At 34.2% G+C, this 17,861-nt stretch overlaps 1 protein-coding gene across 1 annotated transcript in view; it reads right to left on the reverse strand.

Moving 5' to 3' along the window:
• The window catches only part of GRID2 (glutamate ionotropic receptor delta type subunit 2), a 1,630,498-nt gene that overhangs the window by 1,273,784 nt on the left and 338,853 nt on the right, over nt 1–17,861 (reverse strand). Inside the window, exon 2 of the mRNA XM_018049306.1 lies at nt 10,702–10,857. Coding sequence (XP_017904795.1) covers nt 10,702–10,857 — 156 coding nt within the window. The remainder of the gene's footprint in view (nt 1–10,701; nt 10,858–17,861) is intronic.

Consider the following 17,861-nt stretch of genomic DNA (forward strand, 5'->3'; position numbering starts at 1 on the left):
TTCTTGGTGATTCATAGTTTTCTTCCAGTTGGTCTCTTCTTCTCATATTTAGGTTTAAGTAATTTCTGAGGAAAGGAAGTGTAAACTAATGATTCATCTGTGCTCTCATGGAGCCTTGGCATAAATTTTGGATAATGAATGACGGTGGTTTAACAACAAACCAGCCTTGTTCCACTGTAACAGATATAGTAAATATGGAGTTAAAATTACCCATGAGAAGCATGAATCAACTTTGGAAGGATTACCAAAAGAAAGAAATGCTTGATGAACTTCTTTTGATAAAGGTAGACAGATAAGTATAATAGATATGATACATATATATATATATACACACACATACATATATATGACATATATGCTATATAATATATATTTTAATATAAACATGAATTTCTATACATGGGTATATATAAATGCATACATATAACACATATATTAATATATACATGATGAGTTAATATAGATATAAAACTTCTTTAAATGGGGGCAAAAATGCCTAGAAATTCAAACAATAAAAGAATGAACTAAAAAATTTCAAACATTATAAATACTGTTGACAAATTAATATAAAACAATAAGAACAGCATTTGGGAGCCCACAGAATGAGGCTGATGTGTCAGTTTCTTTCTCCGTGACCAATAAGTATGTGCACCTCTTTTTTAATCTCCGAATAACTTTCTGTCACCAGAGCTATTTACCTTGTGCTCATTTTCAATAACTCAAATAAGCACACAGGACCACCTCAACATATTATGTTTGCTTTTATGTAAGTGTAAATTCAAAACTAAAATACAAAAACTGTTACTGGTTATTCTATTCAAAAACATTTTCTATGAAAAGATCACATCTGACTTTATTTGTAGAACAGCACCCTCCACCCAAATAAACATTCTGAGAAAAAATTTGCTTTTTACTTTGAAACAATCCTCATATATAATAGATATTTTATGTATTTTCTAGGTTTTAAGTCTTTTTTATGTTAGAAAATACAGCTTTAAGGAATGAGCTTAGCCATTCCTGGTGGTGGTTTAGTTGCTCAGTCATGTCTGAATCTTGCAACCCCATGGACTGTAGCCTGCCAGGCTCCTCTGTTTGTGGGGTTCTCCAGGCAAGAACAGTGGAGTAGGTTGCCATTTCCTTCTCCAGGGTATCTATCTTCCCTACCCAGGAATCGAATTTGAGTCTCCAGCATTGCAGGCAGATTCTTCACCAACCAAGCTACAAGGGAAGCCCTAGCCATTCTTACTATCATAATAGTTTATCAGAGACCAAAAGGCAAATATGTCTTGAAATGAGGCATGGATTTCTGAGAAAATAACATGATACTATGGGAAACAGTGTCAGACTTTATTTTGGGGGGCTCCAAAATCACTGCAGATGGTGATTGCAGCCATGAAATTAAAAGACACTTACTCCTTGGAAGAAAAGTTATGATCAACCTACATAGCATATTCAAAAGCAGAGACATTACTTTGCTGACTAAGGTCCGTCTAGTCAAGGCTATGGTTTTTCCAGTAGTCAGATATGGATGTGAGAGTTGGACTCTGAAGAAGGCTGAGCACTGAAGAATTGATGCTTTTGAACTGTGGTGTTGGAGAAGACTCTAGAGAGTCCTTTGGACTGCAAGGAGATCCAACCAGTCCATTCTGAAGGAGATCAGCCCTGGGATTTCTTTGGAACGAATGATGCTAAAGCTGCAACTCCAGTACTTTGGACACGTCATGCGAAGAGTTGACTCATTGGAAAAGACTCTGATGCTGGGAGGGATTGGGGGCAGGAGGAGAAGGGGACGACAGAGGATGAGATGGCTGGATAGCATCACTGACTCGATGGACCGAGTCTGGGTAATCTCCGGAGTTGGTGATGGACAGGGAGGCCTGGTGTGCTGTGATTCACGGGGTCGCAAAGAGTCAGACATGACTGAGCAACTGAACTGAACTGAACTGATATGTTATTGATGAAAATACTGGAAATTCAAAGAAACCTATGATCAAGTTTTTAGAGTTGATATCTGCCCATATTGAAATAAAAAAGTAAAAAACATAGAAAGATAACCTTTTAAACAATCATGTTAGAAATAAATGCAAAATATCAGATATGATGCATCTATTGAAGTCTCAAGTTTTCCTTGAATTCATTTTTATATTTGACCTTCACATATGTCATTCTTCCACAACACTATGCCTCTCTACAACTGAAGTCCATGTAGTTATGACTCAGTGCCTTATTTACTTCACTGATTGTATTAAGCCTACACAAATCATCAGAAAACTTTGGTTTGCTCCCTACAAGGTTTCTCTACTTCCCAGAAATGGTAACAACGTATTTTAAATCCTCCAAACCCTAACTACACATGTTGCAACATTACTACTATTTGCCAAATAAATTATACTACAAATATAATTCTTCTCTTGGGCTGACTGAAGTGACTTAGCAATAGCAGGCAGTTATTAAATTTAGTATTATCCATGGTATGCACGGGAACTACCAATGCATGTGGCAAAGGGTGTGTGAGAATGTTACATCACAGAAAGATAGGAATTTACTGATTTACACATGCAGTGGTGCCAAGTCACCATGTACTCCACCTTAAAATGCATTTGGATTAGTAGCTGCTGCTGCTGCTGCTAAGTCGCTTCAGTTGTGTCCGACTCTGTGCGACCCTATAGACGGCAGCCCATCAGGCTCCCCAGTCCCTGGGATTCCCCAGGCAAGAACACTGGAGTGGGTTGCCATTTTCTCCAATGCATGAAAGGGAAAAGTGAAAGTGAAGTCGCTCAGTCGTGTCCAACTTGCAGCGACCCCATGGACTGCAGCCCAGAGGAACCCACAAACCATAATTGTTATCCCATGTAATCATCATGCAACAATGATCATAGCAGTCTTCCTATGGAGTATGTGTTCATTCCCACTTTATGAATAAACTGAGGCTCAGAAACAATAGGTGTGCTTATGGTCCCACAGATAATAAGGGGTGAAGCAGCATTCATACAAAGGTAGATTTATCAAATTACATGGTCCATGCTTCCCAGGGCTTCCCAGGTGGCACTAGTGGAAAAGAGCCTGCCTGCCAAAGCAGGAGACAGAGACTCAGGTTCAATCCCTAGGTCAGGATAATCCTCTGGGAAGGGCTTGGAAACCAACTCCAGTATCTTTACCTGGAAAATCCTCCATGGACAGAGGAGCCCAGCGAGCTACAGTCCATAGGGTCACAAAGAGTGGCACATGGCTGAAGTGACTTAGCACATACGCATGAAACAACTTACTATGTGCACAAAGTGACTTACTACGCACACGAACACACGGCCCTTGCACTTAACTGCAATGTTTTCTTTTTCCTCAAGCATCAAGTTTAAAACAGATACTGAACCAAATATAAATATTGTGAGTGAATACGGTGAAGAATCAACGATTAAAAAGGAGATGAGTGAGGAATTTTTAATAGGAGGGTAAAAGGAAGAGGTGCAGATATAGGTCAATATCTAACACAGGATAATAATGGTCAAGCTAACTACACTAAGATTTCAGGGCAGCCAGTGGAGACCATGGTATTGTGCAGAGTAATTCACTCAAGGCTAAATGCTTAGAGGCACCCCAAAAGTATTTGCTGATTCTTTCTTATTTCTCCTAGAATATGCAGTCTTCTATTGCACATTGGCTTGTGTGTCTTATTTTTAAAAGCAAGTATTTCAATGATATTTCTTTTGAAAATTACAAAATAATTCAACAAAATATTGTATGGATATTAAAAGACTATGCATAATGAGATTCCAATAAATGTAAAAATACTTTCCAAGTACATGCAAAAATAAGCTGTTAAATGTTAAAATAAAAAGCCAGATTATTTTTTTTTTCTCAAATTAAGCAAGTAGACTGGATCATCTAAAAGTTGGATATTAATAAAACTTGCAATAGTTTTAAAATTCTGAATATAGTTAAGTCACCTTTGGTTTGTCAACGTGAACTTAAATAATTTTTATGACTACAAAATGGACTCTCATTACAACTGCAGAGTGCACGTAAACGTGGTTTTTAATCTAATACACCATATATTCAGTCACTTTATGACATAATATGTGATTCTTTTACCAAATAACTATCATAAAAGACAGATTAAAAACTGAATTATGCTGTTTAATCATGCACTCTATCCATAAAGGTAGAAAAAGAACAGAAGAAAGTGGTGTGCTATTATTACAAGTAAATGTTTGGTAGAAAGAAAGAATATCTAAGCAACAACAAAAAAAATCCATTAAACACAGTTTTCATAGAAAGCTGCTACAGATTCCTCTAAATAAAACAAGATCCAGAGTAGCACATGTTGCTGAAATATATATCTTATGAGGTAACTTACACAACAGTACACAATTGTAGGTAGTCAGGTATAAGGTTCTGAAGCAGAAAGGCTATATAAAATCATGATATAAGGGTCTATAAACATCTGAATTTCAATCTGTTCATAGTAATAGGGACCTGTTATTTTAAAAGTGTCATACTGAGTGATATAAGGGAAAGACTTACCAGTAAAGGAGTAGAACAAAAAAAAAATCACAGAAAAAAATTAAATTAAGCTATGCATTGTATATCTTTATTAACATTATATTAAAAATAATGAATTTCTTTAAAAAAGAAATTCCCTCTTTTCTGAAAAGTAAATGTTTTAAAAATCTAGAACATCATGTTTCTGCTGTTAACGCAATTAAAACCCCAAGTTACAGGTAGAAGGGAACGACATGTAAAAATCCACAGTCCCCTTCAGGTGCATGTTTAGACTTCCTGCAGGCAGACATTCCATCTTCTCTTTTGCTGTCTCCATGATAGATGGCCCAGTCTTGGAAGAGTTATGGGCTTTAAGTATTTGAAAAGACTGATTTAACTGAGTACCCTCAAAATTAGAGTCCAAATATATATTATTATAATCCTTCTTGATGGGCAATTCTTTAATGAAAATGGATAATATATGAGATATTTGAAAGAATGCATGCCTGTGTTGTCCCTAATAGATACAGATGTCTAAAATTTTAATATTACATTAATGATAAGTACTAAAGATCACACACCAGGCAGATTCTGATTGCAGACCTTGTATGCCAGTTCTTAGAACGAGGCAGTAGGAAGGAAAACTGATGCAGAACTTGGCATGGAATTGCTGGAGAACTGACCAACCTGAACACTCTAGACTCATGAAGAAAGGCAGGTAGTCCAGACAGCCACCAAATGTACCTCGAGAATCTCTCCTGCCTTGCGAGTGCCCAGAGGTGGCCAGTCAGCTGCATCACTATCCCTTCAACCCCTCTGCACACGGAGTTAGGCATCAGTTATCTACAGAGTATTAGGCCTAGAGACAAAATACAACATTCGCCTTGATGTGGAAAGGGAAGAGGAATGAAAAAAATGGGGGAAGAAATGAACAAATGAATGAATGAGAAGAAGTATAATTGCATGATGTTCAGATCTTATTTCTTGGTTTCTGGAGTCATTAATTCTCAAGTTCAGTGGTCAGGAGATTCAAAAAATAAGCTGAAGCTGGAGTTATATAAATTGGTCCAGGAAATACAGGCTGATGAATTATATACATTGCAATCTTATGCTAAGGAAAATTGGAGAATCTAATCTAAGAATTTTGGAATTAACAGATGCTTTTAATCATAGTAAAAATATCCTATTAAAGCAGAGAGGAATATAAATTATGAGACTAAGCCTTGGAATAAAGCATCAAATATCACAGCCACATAAATCATTCTTTTACATTTACATCTTCTTTGAACCAGACTATTCAGATTTAGCCTATGGCACCAGAAATATTCACAGTGAATTGTCATGTGTCTTGGAAAAGGTTTTTCCTGCTTAGATTTCCTTACACTGTTTCTGGCTCTGCTGCTCTTCTCTCATCCCTTTTACACACATGATATAGATACGTGGATATTTATATATAATTAAAAAGACACAGGACTTATTTCATAAACCATAAATGAAAGCAGTCTCATTGTTTTACACTTACACTAATTTAATTTTGGAAGATATGTGAGGCAAATCCAACTAAAATTGTCACTGTGTGAAAGTGAGATGTCTATTTTTACAATGTTCTTTGAGAGCAATCAATATTCATGCCTGGTGTGTGAAGAAGTAAGTTAAAGATGGACCAGGCTGTAACTGGAAGATGAGCAATCCTAATTGTGACTGCTTTTTGTATTAAAATCAACTTTTATAACTAAATTGTTTATAATGATTTTTTAAAAATCAGAGAAGAGAATAATTTTGATAGTCCTTTGTTTTCAAATAGAATCATTTGTGACTCTATGGTATAAATCTTCCCTTATACTCTTCTCACTATGCATTTCATTTTTATATATTTTTTCTAATAATTATTTCAAAATGTTTTAACTGAATTTTGCCATTCAATATTAGTGCATAGTTCTTAACATCCTTCCTGATACATCTGATGTAGGCAAGACAAGAATTATACATGCATTCATATTTTTGCATTCACCTTTCAATGTGAACATTTTTACACATCCTCCTTACATTTCCTGACCTTGTTTTCTTATAAATCCCCACCTTTCATGGCCCATAGTGGTGTTGGTTTCAGCTAAGAGCTAACAATATAAACAACTGCTATTGCTTTTAGTAGAGAAAGAGGTGCCTTTCAAACCAGTCATTTGTGTATCTATGCTATATTCAGTACATAGGTCCAACAGAAGAAACAATATTTAAAACAAAAGTAAGGAAAGAAATCTCACAACTGCTTTGGTCCAGGTCACCTGAACCTGCAAAAGGCCCTTTCTGGACTCTGATGAAACTAATGAGCGCTCCAGGTTGCTGTGAATAGTGGATGAGGTAGCAGAACAAAGGACGGCTATCATATATTCTTTTAATCAATTCAGAAATCAGTCACGGAAAACAAGAAAAAAAAAAAACAGGAGGCAATATCAGCAATGTGATCCATCTCTAAAGTGAAAACTGAATAATTATAATTTTTTTATTTCTTTATGTATCTAAATCTGGAAATTTGTTCTAAAGACTTACGAAGCATCTTATCTACAGAGATAAAACTGACCTTAAAATACATCATGTATGTTCTGATTTCTTCATTATTATTTAGATGAGGAGAAGTAAGGATGAATGAAGAGAGTGGATTACACAATGCAACTGCTGCTGCCAATCAAATTGGTATTTTTCTGCTAATCCATGTCATCTAAAACCTATGAACATAACCTGCACATATCAAAACATATAAATCTGCTACAATTTTCATTCCCTACAGTGTTTACTAAAGTCCTAGAATATATCAGAATATATTATGCATTTTCCTCATAAATAAATATGTATAATATATATATATATATATCCTTGCAGATATAGTAAGGAAAATATCAGGTCAGCGGTCTACAGGCCTTGGCTTAGTTCATTCGTTCTTTGCTACACGCTTCTAGTTTGTAGAAGAATTACTTAACCACTGTGGTCTCAATTAATTAATTTAACATTCAATAGGATTTATATAATTTTGTACCATAATAATTCCACAGGTTTTCAATTTTTTTTTGTATATCTTAAGGAAAATGTCCACACACAAAAAGAAAGTAAAGAATTCCTAAGTTAAGGTATGAAGAAGTCTTTACTATTAGTGGACATCACACAGCTCAACAGATAAAAGGTAACCAATGGCTTATCAAAAAATATTCAGAAGAAAGCAAAAATAATTACCTAAAAATAGGTGGTTTATTTATAAATTACTTTTGTTAAAACAAGAATTTTTTCCTCCTGTTCATTTATCTGAAACTGCTGAGATTAATGTTATAGGATAGTGAAAATGATGATCAAATAGTCATTGTTATCCAGAGAATAGAAAGTATTGATCCTGTGTTGTAACCAAGATATTTTCTTCAAGAAAATCACCTTAAAATAATTATTATTATGCACAAACTTATGGTAACCAAAACTACAAAGGAGCATTTTATATTACCAATATTCTTTATTAGTTTATGGAGTAAGAAGGCTGTTTATATTTAAATCTCTCTCTCTTATTAAGTGTTGAAAATAGATGGGATAAACAAAATATTAAATTTAAAAAAATCATATCAAATGTTGGAGAAAGTTCTAACAATAAAATAAACTGAGGATTTCATATTAGATTCCATTTATCTGTTGATAGATCCCTATTATACTTCATTTTTATCACCAAAATATCCATATACTTTGATGATGCTATTTGTTCAAGGATCAGACTTTCAAATAAACAAATTAAAAAAACAAACACATTGAAAAATACAAAGAGAGGGAAAAATAATTCAAAATCATTAACTTTTAGATGTTCATCAGGAAGATGACTGTATAAACAACTGATAGTAATGATAGCACTGAATGCTGTGTCCATCTTTAGAATGTGAAAAACAAACTTATTTAAAGCCCTCTATATTATAGATTTTAATGGTATTACAGCAAAGATACGATGATAGAAAGGTGACCATCTTTGATAGTTCAGTTGAAGGTTTCTCCTAAAATACTTCCTCAAAATATTTAAGAAATACTCCTAAATACATTTTGTTCTCTCGCAAATGAATATTTCTATTATTGTGTCAAAGTTATCAAATATAATAAGAGCTCTAGAAAGAAACTATTTTTACTTCTAAAATTAACCAAGATCTTTCTTGATATTGAATGGTGAAAAATTAGCTCCAGAGTTTCCTACAACTTATTTCAGGTTCATTACTCAGAGCAGACCATCAAAATAACTAGTCCAGAACATCCTGTTAGTATCAAAACCCATCAGGCAAACTGTCAAGTTCTTTATTCTTTCTTGACAAATATCTATCATTCTCTATCTTGGAAACTTAAAAAACTTACTTCCTCTCTCAATTTGCTTTCAGTGCCGCATATTCTTCTATATCACAATAGTTCTTTTGAGAGATATTTTTGTTTTCAGAATTTAGTTGACAATAGAATGGTTACACAAAGCAATATGTAAATGGATTAACTGTGGTATTTTAAAAACTGTCCTTGTGTTTCAAATTGTAGTCTCTTAAAAAAGGTGTGAAGGCCGTATTTATTTAGCTCTTGCAATTCCATTTTACCCACTGTCTATTTTTCACTGCTTTATCCACATTTTTTTCAGTCAAAGTGGATTTTTTAAAAGGTATGGATATTTTAGTACATCTGAAGTTAATAAGAAGACAGTCGCAAAAATAAAGTCAGTCCTTATTTTTTCCTGTTCTTACTCTGGTTACTGAAACTAACAGTTGGGAAAGAAATATATACCTAGTTTAAAGAATAACATTCTTAGTGTAACTATACCTTTCATTACAGGTATTTTCCACAATTTCTAGTTTGTTATTTTTGCAGACTGCTTTATGAATTCTAACATTAATTTAGACAGTTTTTAGATGTTTCTATAGAAAATTTATCAGCATAGCCATGATTTAAAGTTGCAAATTCCCAAGATAATTCTGAATTAAATGCAAGAAAAAAACAGATGCTTATATTAATCTGATTTTTTAAATTTATATTTATGTATTAAAGTTCCATCATGTTAATATGAAAAATCTATTTCATTACAAAATCAATCTTTACTTAAAAATTTCTGTTCATTTCATTAAAATAATATATTTTCACTTCATCAAATTAATAAGAAAGAAAATCCATTAGACTATTAATCATTCTATTCATTGCCTTACTGACAGAAATAAGCTTTAAATCAGCTTTAGCCAATGCCACTGATCAAAAACACATTCCAATAAAACTTACTTGTATATCATGTAAATACATTAAATTAAAAACATTTATCTTCTTTATCCCTTCAATACTTTTCTTTAAAAAGTTTTCTACCAAATTTTACTACCATTATATCTTGTCCATACTTTCTTCTGCCAATTTCTCTAAGTTTTTAATGAAAGAAATGCTTCATTTAACTAAATTAATTTCATATTAATATCTTCAGTCTAAATATATAATCACAATAAAATATAAAACAGATTAACAATAACCTCGTGAATAATGACTACTTTACCAATCAAAAGACTAAATATTTCATTACAATAATAGCATCAAAACTAGAATTTTATTAGTGTAAGACCTTTCATTAAAATCCTTCATTCACACAAAGGATCATTCTAGCATAATAAAAATAATTTGTACTTGTATGACTTTGTACCTATGAAAAATTTTAATTCACTCAAGTATACAGACAGAATGGAGAAAAGTGCTTTAAAATTTGGCATACTGTAGAGAGAAAAAATGTATAGCTTAGGTCAGCATAGATTCCAGTACAAAATCTTTGATTTGTATGTACTGTCTAAAAGTTTTCCTTTTACCAATACATCTGTCATGAATACAATTTAAATGTCATCTCCAGTTGTAACATCACTTAAGGCAGCAGTTATCTCAAAGAAAACAAAGTAAAACTTCAGATAGAAAGTCATATTTTTAAGGAATGCTTCAATTTTACTAAAGTCATAAAATGTTGCAAAGTTTTTATTGTAAATATTTATGACCCTTTTCATAATATATTACAATTAAAACAATAACTTTCCACTCAGAAGTAGAATACAGGATTACAATCTACCAAATAACACCCTAAAAGAAAAGCAATGCAGAAAAGATGCAAAAATGATACTCATGTTTAATGGCTTTTTAAAATTTAATTTCATCGCCATTTGAATTGAACCGAAAAAACAAAATAAAATGTAGAGTGCTGACAGACCTTACCTTCCTGAACTGCTTGAAAAGGGTTGTTGCCATCAACAAATGTCACCGAAAATGTGATTTTCTCAGTCTGTAAGATCTCCTCATTCTGGTTGAGGTCACCAACTGCTGTGCGAAATACCTCATCGTCCTTTTTGGCGGATTCATCAAAAATCGCTCCTAGAAAGAAGTGAGTCGCCATTAAACAATAACATAAATATTCTCTCATGCCCTCCAGAATTATGCCAAAGAGACTTATGTATCAGAAAACGTATACTTTCACTTAAAGCATGCACTTTATTTATTACTGAAACACACTGTACTGGAAGCAGTGTGACAGCTAAGCAGGAATGTAGTTACTTTTTCCAAATGGAAATGATGAATAGTACATCATAGTGTTTTTCTGGGAGAGCCCTAGGAAGGCATAATAAGTACAAAAAGCCTTTGCAAAACAAAGTGGTTAAATGCACTGAATGCCTCATGTACTAAGATCTACAGGAATTCATAGCTTGAAGATATTTTTTCTGAATAACAGGAGAAAAATAAGAAAATATTCTGAGTCCATTCATAAAGTAAATAGGAATCAAATTCTGATCATGAGTTTCACTTGTTATTTTTCTTTTTATTTCTTCTCTTCCTTCTTTCTTGAACAAGAGTTTCCATATCTTTTCAAATCCTGACTCTCATATTAGTTAGTTTGACCTTGAGCAAGGGATTCAAACTCTAAACACATTTATCATCTATAATATCTAATAATAAAAATAATATCCATCTGTAAGTTTTATTAACTATATTAAATGATGCTATGCATGCAAAATGTAAGTAAACTGTGGTAACTAAATATGTCTTAATAAATGCCAGTATCTTTTCTTTTTTTTAATACTATAATATAATCAAACTGAGCTTAAACATTTTCTATTAATTTTTTTACACTGCAGTATCTAATATAATTCTTAAAATAATTCAGTTCAGTTAAGTTGTTCGCTCATGACTGACTCTTTGCAATCCCCTGGACTGCAGCACACCAGGCTTCCCTGTCCATCACCAACTCCAGAAGTCCATTGAGTCGGTAATGCCATCCAACCATCTAATCCTCTGTCATCCCCTTCTCAAATAGTACTACATACAAATACTGTTTTAAAAATTAGGATTCCATGCAACAAATATGCCTAAGTTCACACAACAATGGCCAGAGCCTTTTCCTCCTTGACTCCAACATTCTTGCTCTGTGTCACTATGGGATACTGCCTTCTAGGATTATACCCAAAAGGAATGAAAGTATTTAATGGGGATTCTGACTTTGTAGCATATTTTGGGATTCTTTCTCATATGGTCATGCATACTGACTCCTCCAGTTCTAAGCACGCACACATTTTCTATTAATTTACTTTTCAATCACAAATAATTGGGTCAATGTACTTTTTGCGTTTTTGAATAAACCTAGGAAAAGGTCAGTTTTCATTACAATCCCAAAGAAAGGTAATGCCAAAGATGCTCAAACTACCACATAATTGCACTCATCTCACACGATAGTAAGGTAATGCTCAAAATTCTCCAAGCCAGGCTTCAGCAATATGTGAACCGTGAACCTCCTGATGTTCAAGCTGACTTTAGAAAAGGCAGAGGAACCAGAGATCAAATTGCCAACATCCACTGGATCATCGAAAAAGCAAGAGAGTTCCAGAAAAACATCTATTTCTGCTTTACTGATTATGCCAAAGCCTTCGACTGTGTGGATCACAATAAATTGTGGAAAATTCTGAAAGAGATGGGAATACCAAACCACCTGACCTGCCTCTTGAGAAACCTGTATGCAGGTCAGGAAACAACAGTTAGAACTGAACATGGAACAACAAACTAGTTCCAAATAGGAAAAGGAGTGTGTCAAGGCTGTGTATTGTCACCCTGCTTAGTTAACTTCTATGCAGAGTGCATCAAGAGAAACGCTGGGCTGGATAAAGCACAAGCTGGAATCAAGATTGCCAGGAGAAATATCAATAACCTCAGATATGCAGATGACACCACCCTATGGCAGAAAGTGAAGAGGAACTAAGAAGCCTCTTGATGAAAGTGAAAGAGAAGAGTGAAAATGTTGGCTGAAAGCTCAACATTCAGAAAACAAAGATCATGGCATCTGGTCCCATCACTTCATGGCAAATAGATGGGGAAACAGTAGAAACAGTGTCATATTTTATTTTTGGGGGGTTCCAAAATCACTGCAGATGGTGATTGAAGCCATGGAATTAAAAGACATTTACTCCTTGGAAGGAAAGTTATGACCAACCTAGATAGCATATTCAAAAGCAGAGACATTACTTTGCCAAAAATGTCTGTGTAGTCAAGGCTATGGTTTTTCCTGTGGTCATGTATGGATGTGAGAGTTGGACTGTGAAGAAGGCTGAGCACCGAAGAATTGATGCTTTTGAACTGTGGTGTTGGAGAAGACTCTTGAGAGTCCCTTGGACTGCAAGGAGATCCAACCAGTCCATCCTAAAGGAGATCAGTCCTGGGTGTTCATTGGAAGGACTGGTGCTGAAGCTGAAACTCCAGTACTTGGCCACCTCATGCAAAGAAGTGGCTCTTTGGAAAAGACCCTGATGCTGGGAGGGATTGGAGGCAGGAGGAGAAGGGGACGACAGAGGATGAGATGGCTGGATGACATCACCGACTCAATGGACATGAGATTGGGTAAACTCCAGGAGTTGGTGATGGACAGGGAGGCCTGGTGTGCTGCGATTCATGGGGTTCCAAAGTGTCAGACACGAGTAAGCGACTGAACTGAACTGAATGAATTCCCTCCTGCTAAAAAAGACAGACACCTAAAGGACAATAATGTGATAAAGGAATAACTAGGAACATATGTATATCTTATCTATATATGCATAATATATATTTCTTGACTCTAATATGCATTACAATGTGTGAAAAAAGTGTGTATATAAAATGATTTTTTTCCATATACAAGTAGAATAGAGTTATTATACACATATACGAAGAGATAAACACACTATATCACACTATAAATACAGACACAGATATGCATATATATTCACATACATGCACACAAACACACATATACATATCAACAAAAGCAGACACACTTTACATCTTTCAATTGAGTAGATTTAATATTCTGTAGCTGAAGCCATCGAATATTCTAGGAAAAGACAAATCATGATATTTAACATGCATTCTAAGACTCAATACATGATACAGCAAATGTGAAACTATGTTCATTTCTGACAAATCTGGCAGGTTACTTTTGACCTCTCCACCCTAAGTGGCTTCACCATGGTAAAGCAATAATTAATTTCTGCTAGAGAAGGCAAAATGTCTAAAAGGCTTACTGTGTGCTTGTATTTTTCTTACCACTGCTCTTCTATATTTGCATGGACTCACTGACAGCTTTGACCAGCCTATGCAAACCTTTCCTTTCCATTTCCTATACATTTTGAATACCTGCCATGGATAAGAATATAAGAAAAGGGTGACGAATTTTTTTTAATTGATATAAAATTACTTTGGAATTATACTGTTATATACCTAACACTCAGAATATTATTAGTTTTATTGATGTAATCAATTTACATAATACACATTAATTTTAAACTTATCTTGTTGCCTCTGAATTAGAAGTTTACTTTATAGACTAAGTTTTTCATGAAAATATTTAAGCGATAAAATTTAGATTTATCCTGATAACTTTAATCCACATTTTAAAAGACTTTTAATTTGTGATAATATTTATGAGAGTCTAGATTAATGTAATTAATCATTACATTGAAATATAATATGATCATACCAGAATATAAAATTTTCTTTAGCAGTTTGTTAGGAAGTGTGATATAAGGGTGCTATAGCTGGAGCTGAAACACCCAAATCATTTTAAATCAGATAATCTAAATGCCTATTCACAAAGAAGTGATGCATATTTATACAGAGATGTTTAATTTGTCATGAATACCAAATGGATTTCTTAAAAGAAGAGTTTCTAATCAACCTTGTTTTATAGCAAGTAACATTATTGACTTCTGATGAGTATTGGTAATACATTTTTAATGGAAGCATTTTACTATCGCCTGACAGAACATTTAAGACTGCTTTAAACATTAAACCTGGCTTAATAAATGGCAGAAATCTGCCAAAATGATAGCAAATTAGTCAATTTTGTTTTGAATTAAGATATACTGAAAGGAAATGCACAAAAGAAGCAGTTCATCTTTCAGCAAACAGAAAGGAAGTAGACAAAACAAACAGTTTATCTTACTGCACTCAGACAGCATAAGCAAAGAACAGGAAATCTTAGTCAACATTTCAAATCCACTTATTTATTTATTTACTTTTTTCGTCAGCTATAAAATCTCATTTTAAGTTTGGCTTTTTATCCCAAAGTGAATGCAGCATTTTATATCAAGCACAACTATTCTGAAAACATTCTGGTAAGTTCCACATGAAGAATCTCAGGAAAGACAGTCCTTTTTTATGTATGCCATGCACTTCCAATAGTATAGTTATGCCATCTCTATCTTTTGTATTAATAAATACATATTACCAGTCTAATCGAACATCAAATGTCATTTTTGAAATTAAAGTTTCCCAAATGTAACATTCACAACTATATAGCATACATGATGATACAGCATTTATTTATTTCCCAGCTATTTTTATTAGCATGTTTTAACTGCCAGTTTTATTTTAAAACCTGGAGGAGAAAGCCAGATCCAACTTATTGTCATGATGAAATAATTCTTCCACCATTTACACACACACACGCACACATACACACACGCACAGTATGTGATCAACAAATCACACTCTATTTATATTTTATGCTGGCCAAACTGGATTGAAGAATAACCAAGCAACAGGCAGAGAAGAAACATCTCTTAAAGTCCTAATTACTAAACTGTAATTATAATCATTTCCACTATTAGGGACTGATGATCGGCTACTTCCATGGGAGAGAAAAATGGTCTTTACTTTTCCTTACAGAAAGAGAGAGACATGTACTCTACACACAAATTTTTAAATACAAAATATATCATCACTGTCTTCTTATATCTTAGAAAATAATTTTATGGCTTACAGCAGTATTAAAAACATGTTGAGGTCTTAATTTTTTTTTCTGCTCTTACAATTTATATATATATATATATATATATGTTTTTTTTTCTTTACTTTACAATACTGTGTTGGTTTTGCCATACATTGACATGTATCTGTCACAGGTGTACATGAGTTCCCAACCCTGAACCCCGCTCCCACCACCCTCCCCATATCATCTCTCTGGGTCTTCCCAGTGCACCAGCCCCAAGCATCCTGTTTCCTATATCGAACCTAGGCTAGCGATTCGTTTCTGCTGCTGCTGCTGCTGCTGCTAAGTCGCTTCAGTCGTGTCCGACTCTGTGCGACCCCATAGACGGCAGCCCACCAGGCTCCCCCATCCCTGGGATTCTCCAGGCAAGAACACTAGAGTGGGTTGCCATTGCCTTCTCCAATGTATGAGAGTGAAAAGTGAAAGTGAAGTCACTCAGTCGTGTCCGACTCTTAGCGACCCCATGGACTGCAGCCCACCAGGCTCTTCCGTCCATGGGATTTTCCAGGCAAGAGTACTGGAGTGGGGTGCCATTGCCTTCTCCAGATTCGTTTCTTACATGATAGTATATACATGTTTCAATGCCATTCTCCCAAATCATCCCACCCTCTCTCTCTCCCACAGAGTCCAAAAGTCTGTTCTTAACATCTGTATCTCTTTTGCTGTCTCGCATACAGGGTTATCGTTGCCATCTTTCTAAATTCCATATATATGTGTCAGTATACTGTATTGGTGTTTTTCTTTCTGGTTTATTTCACTCTGTATGATCGGCTCCAGTTTCATCCACCTCATTAGAACTGATTCAAATGTATTCTTTTTAAAGGCTGAGTAATTTTTTAACTGTTGTAAAGGATCATGTGTATAAGTTAAAAACATAATTTTACACAAATTCACATTCACAACCATGCTTGTTAAATAAAATATTTATAGGAAGTTACTAATCTGACCACCTCCACAACTCTCAAAAACATTTTAATCATTTATACCTTCATATCTCTATTTATGATACTGTCTCAGTCATGGGTATATGCCTTGTCTCCTTAGCAAAATAAATTTCCTGGGCCATAGAAACTATTTTTATTGTTAGAGCATTTATAATGGAGTCTGAGTATATTAGATATTCAACAAAAAATAACAGTGTAAACTTTCCTCATATTAGTTAGGTATGATCTTGCAAAATAGGAAACCTAAATTCAAATTCATATAGGATGGATAAACAACAAGGTCCTACTGCACAGCAGAGGGAACTATATTCAATATCTACAATAAACAATAATGGAAGAGAATAACAAGTATTTCCTTGTCTGTGAATCATTTTGCTGTACAAAAGAGATTGACAGAACACTGTAAATCAACTATACTTCAATAAAAAAATAAAACTAAAAGTTCAACTTCAAATGTAAGAATAAAAATGTAGTTACAACTAATTCTAAATTAGAACAAAAACAATTGCAAATGTACCTGTATGTAAATTTATTATCACAGTATTATCATGACTCCAGAAGACCCAAATTATTTAGCAAGGTATAAATCACATACTTTTATTTTTAGTTTCAATATATAAAATCTTCATCTTATACATAAAGCTGGAAAGTAAAGGAAATGCTGTTTAGCTGGGAAGGTAGTAGAGCAAAAAAAGTTTCTTCATTTATCCCTGAACTTCCGCTAAAAATACTGAGAAAGGTTTTGCTACAGATATTGAAGGGGTTTTCCAGGCAGTGCAATGGTAAAGAATCTGTCTGCCAACACAAGAAGAGATATGGGTTCAGTCCCTGGGTCGAGAAGATCTCCTGGCGTAGGAAATGGCAACCAACTCCAGTTTTGTTTTGTTTTGTTTTGTTTTGTTTGTTTCTGGAAAATTACATGAACATAGGAGCCTGGCAGGATACAATCCATAGCATCAAAGAGTCAGACATGATTTAGCAGACAGACAGACAGACACATACTGAAGTGTCACGAGAAAGAGACCCATACCTGTACAGAGGCTAACCTACTTTCTTCCCTTTCCACACCACAATCCATTACTCTATGCCCACTTCTCTGTTTGCTGAGGCAGAAGTCACATTGCAGAAGCAAAACTGCAGAATCA

The sequence above is a fragment of the Capra hircus genome, chromosome 6 (assembly GCF_001704415.2).
Source record: "Capra hircus breed San Clemente chromosome 6, ASM170441v1, whole genome shotgun sequence".
In the NCBI taxonomy this organism is placed as follows: domain Eukaryota; kingdom Metazoa; phylum Chordata; class Mammalia; order Artiodactyla; family Bovidae; genus Capra; species Capra hircus.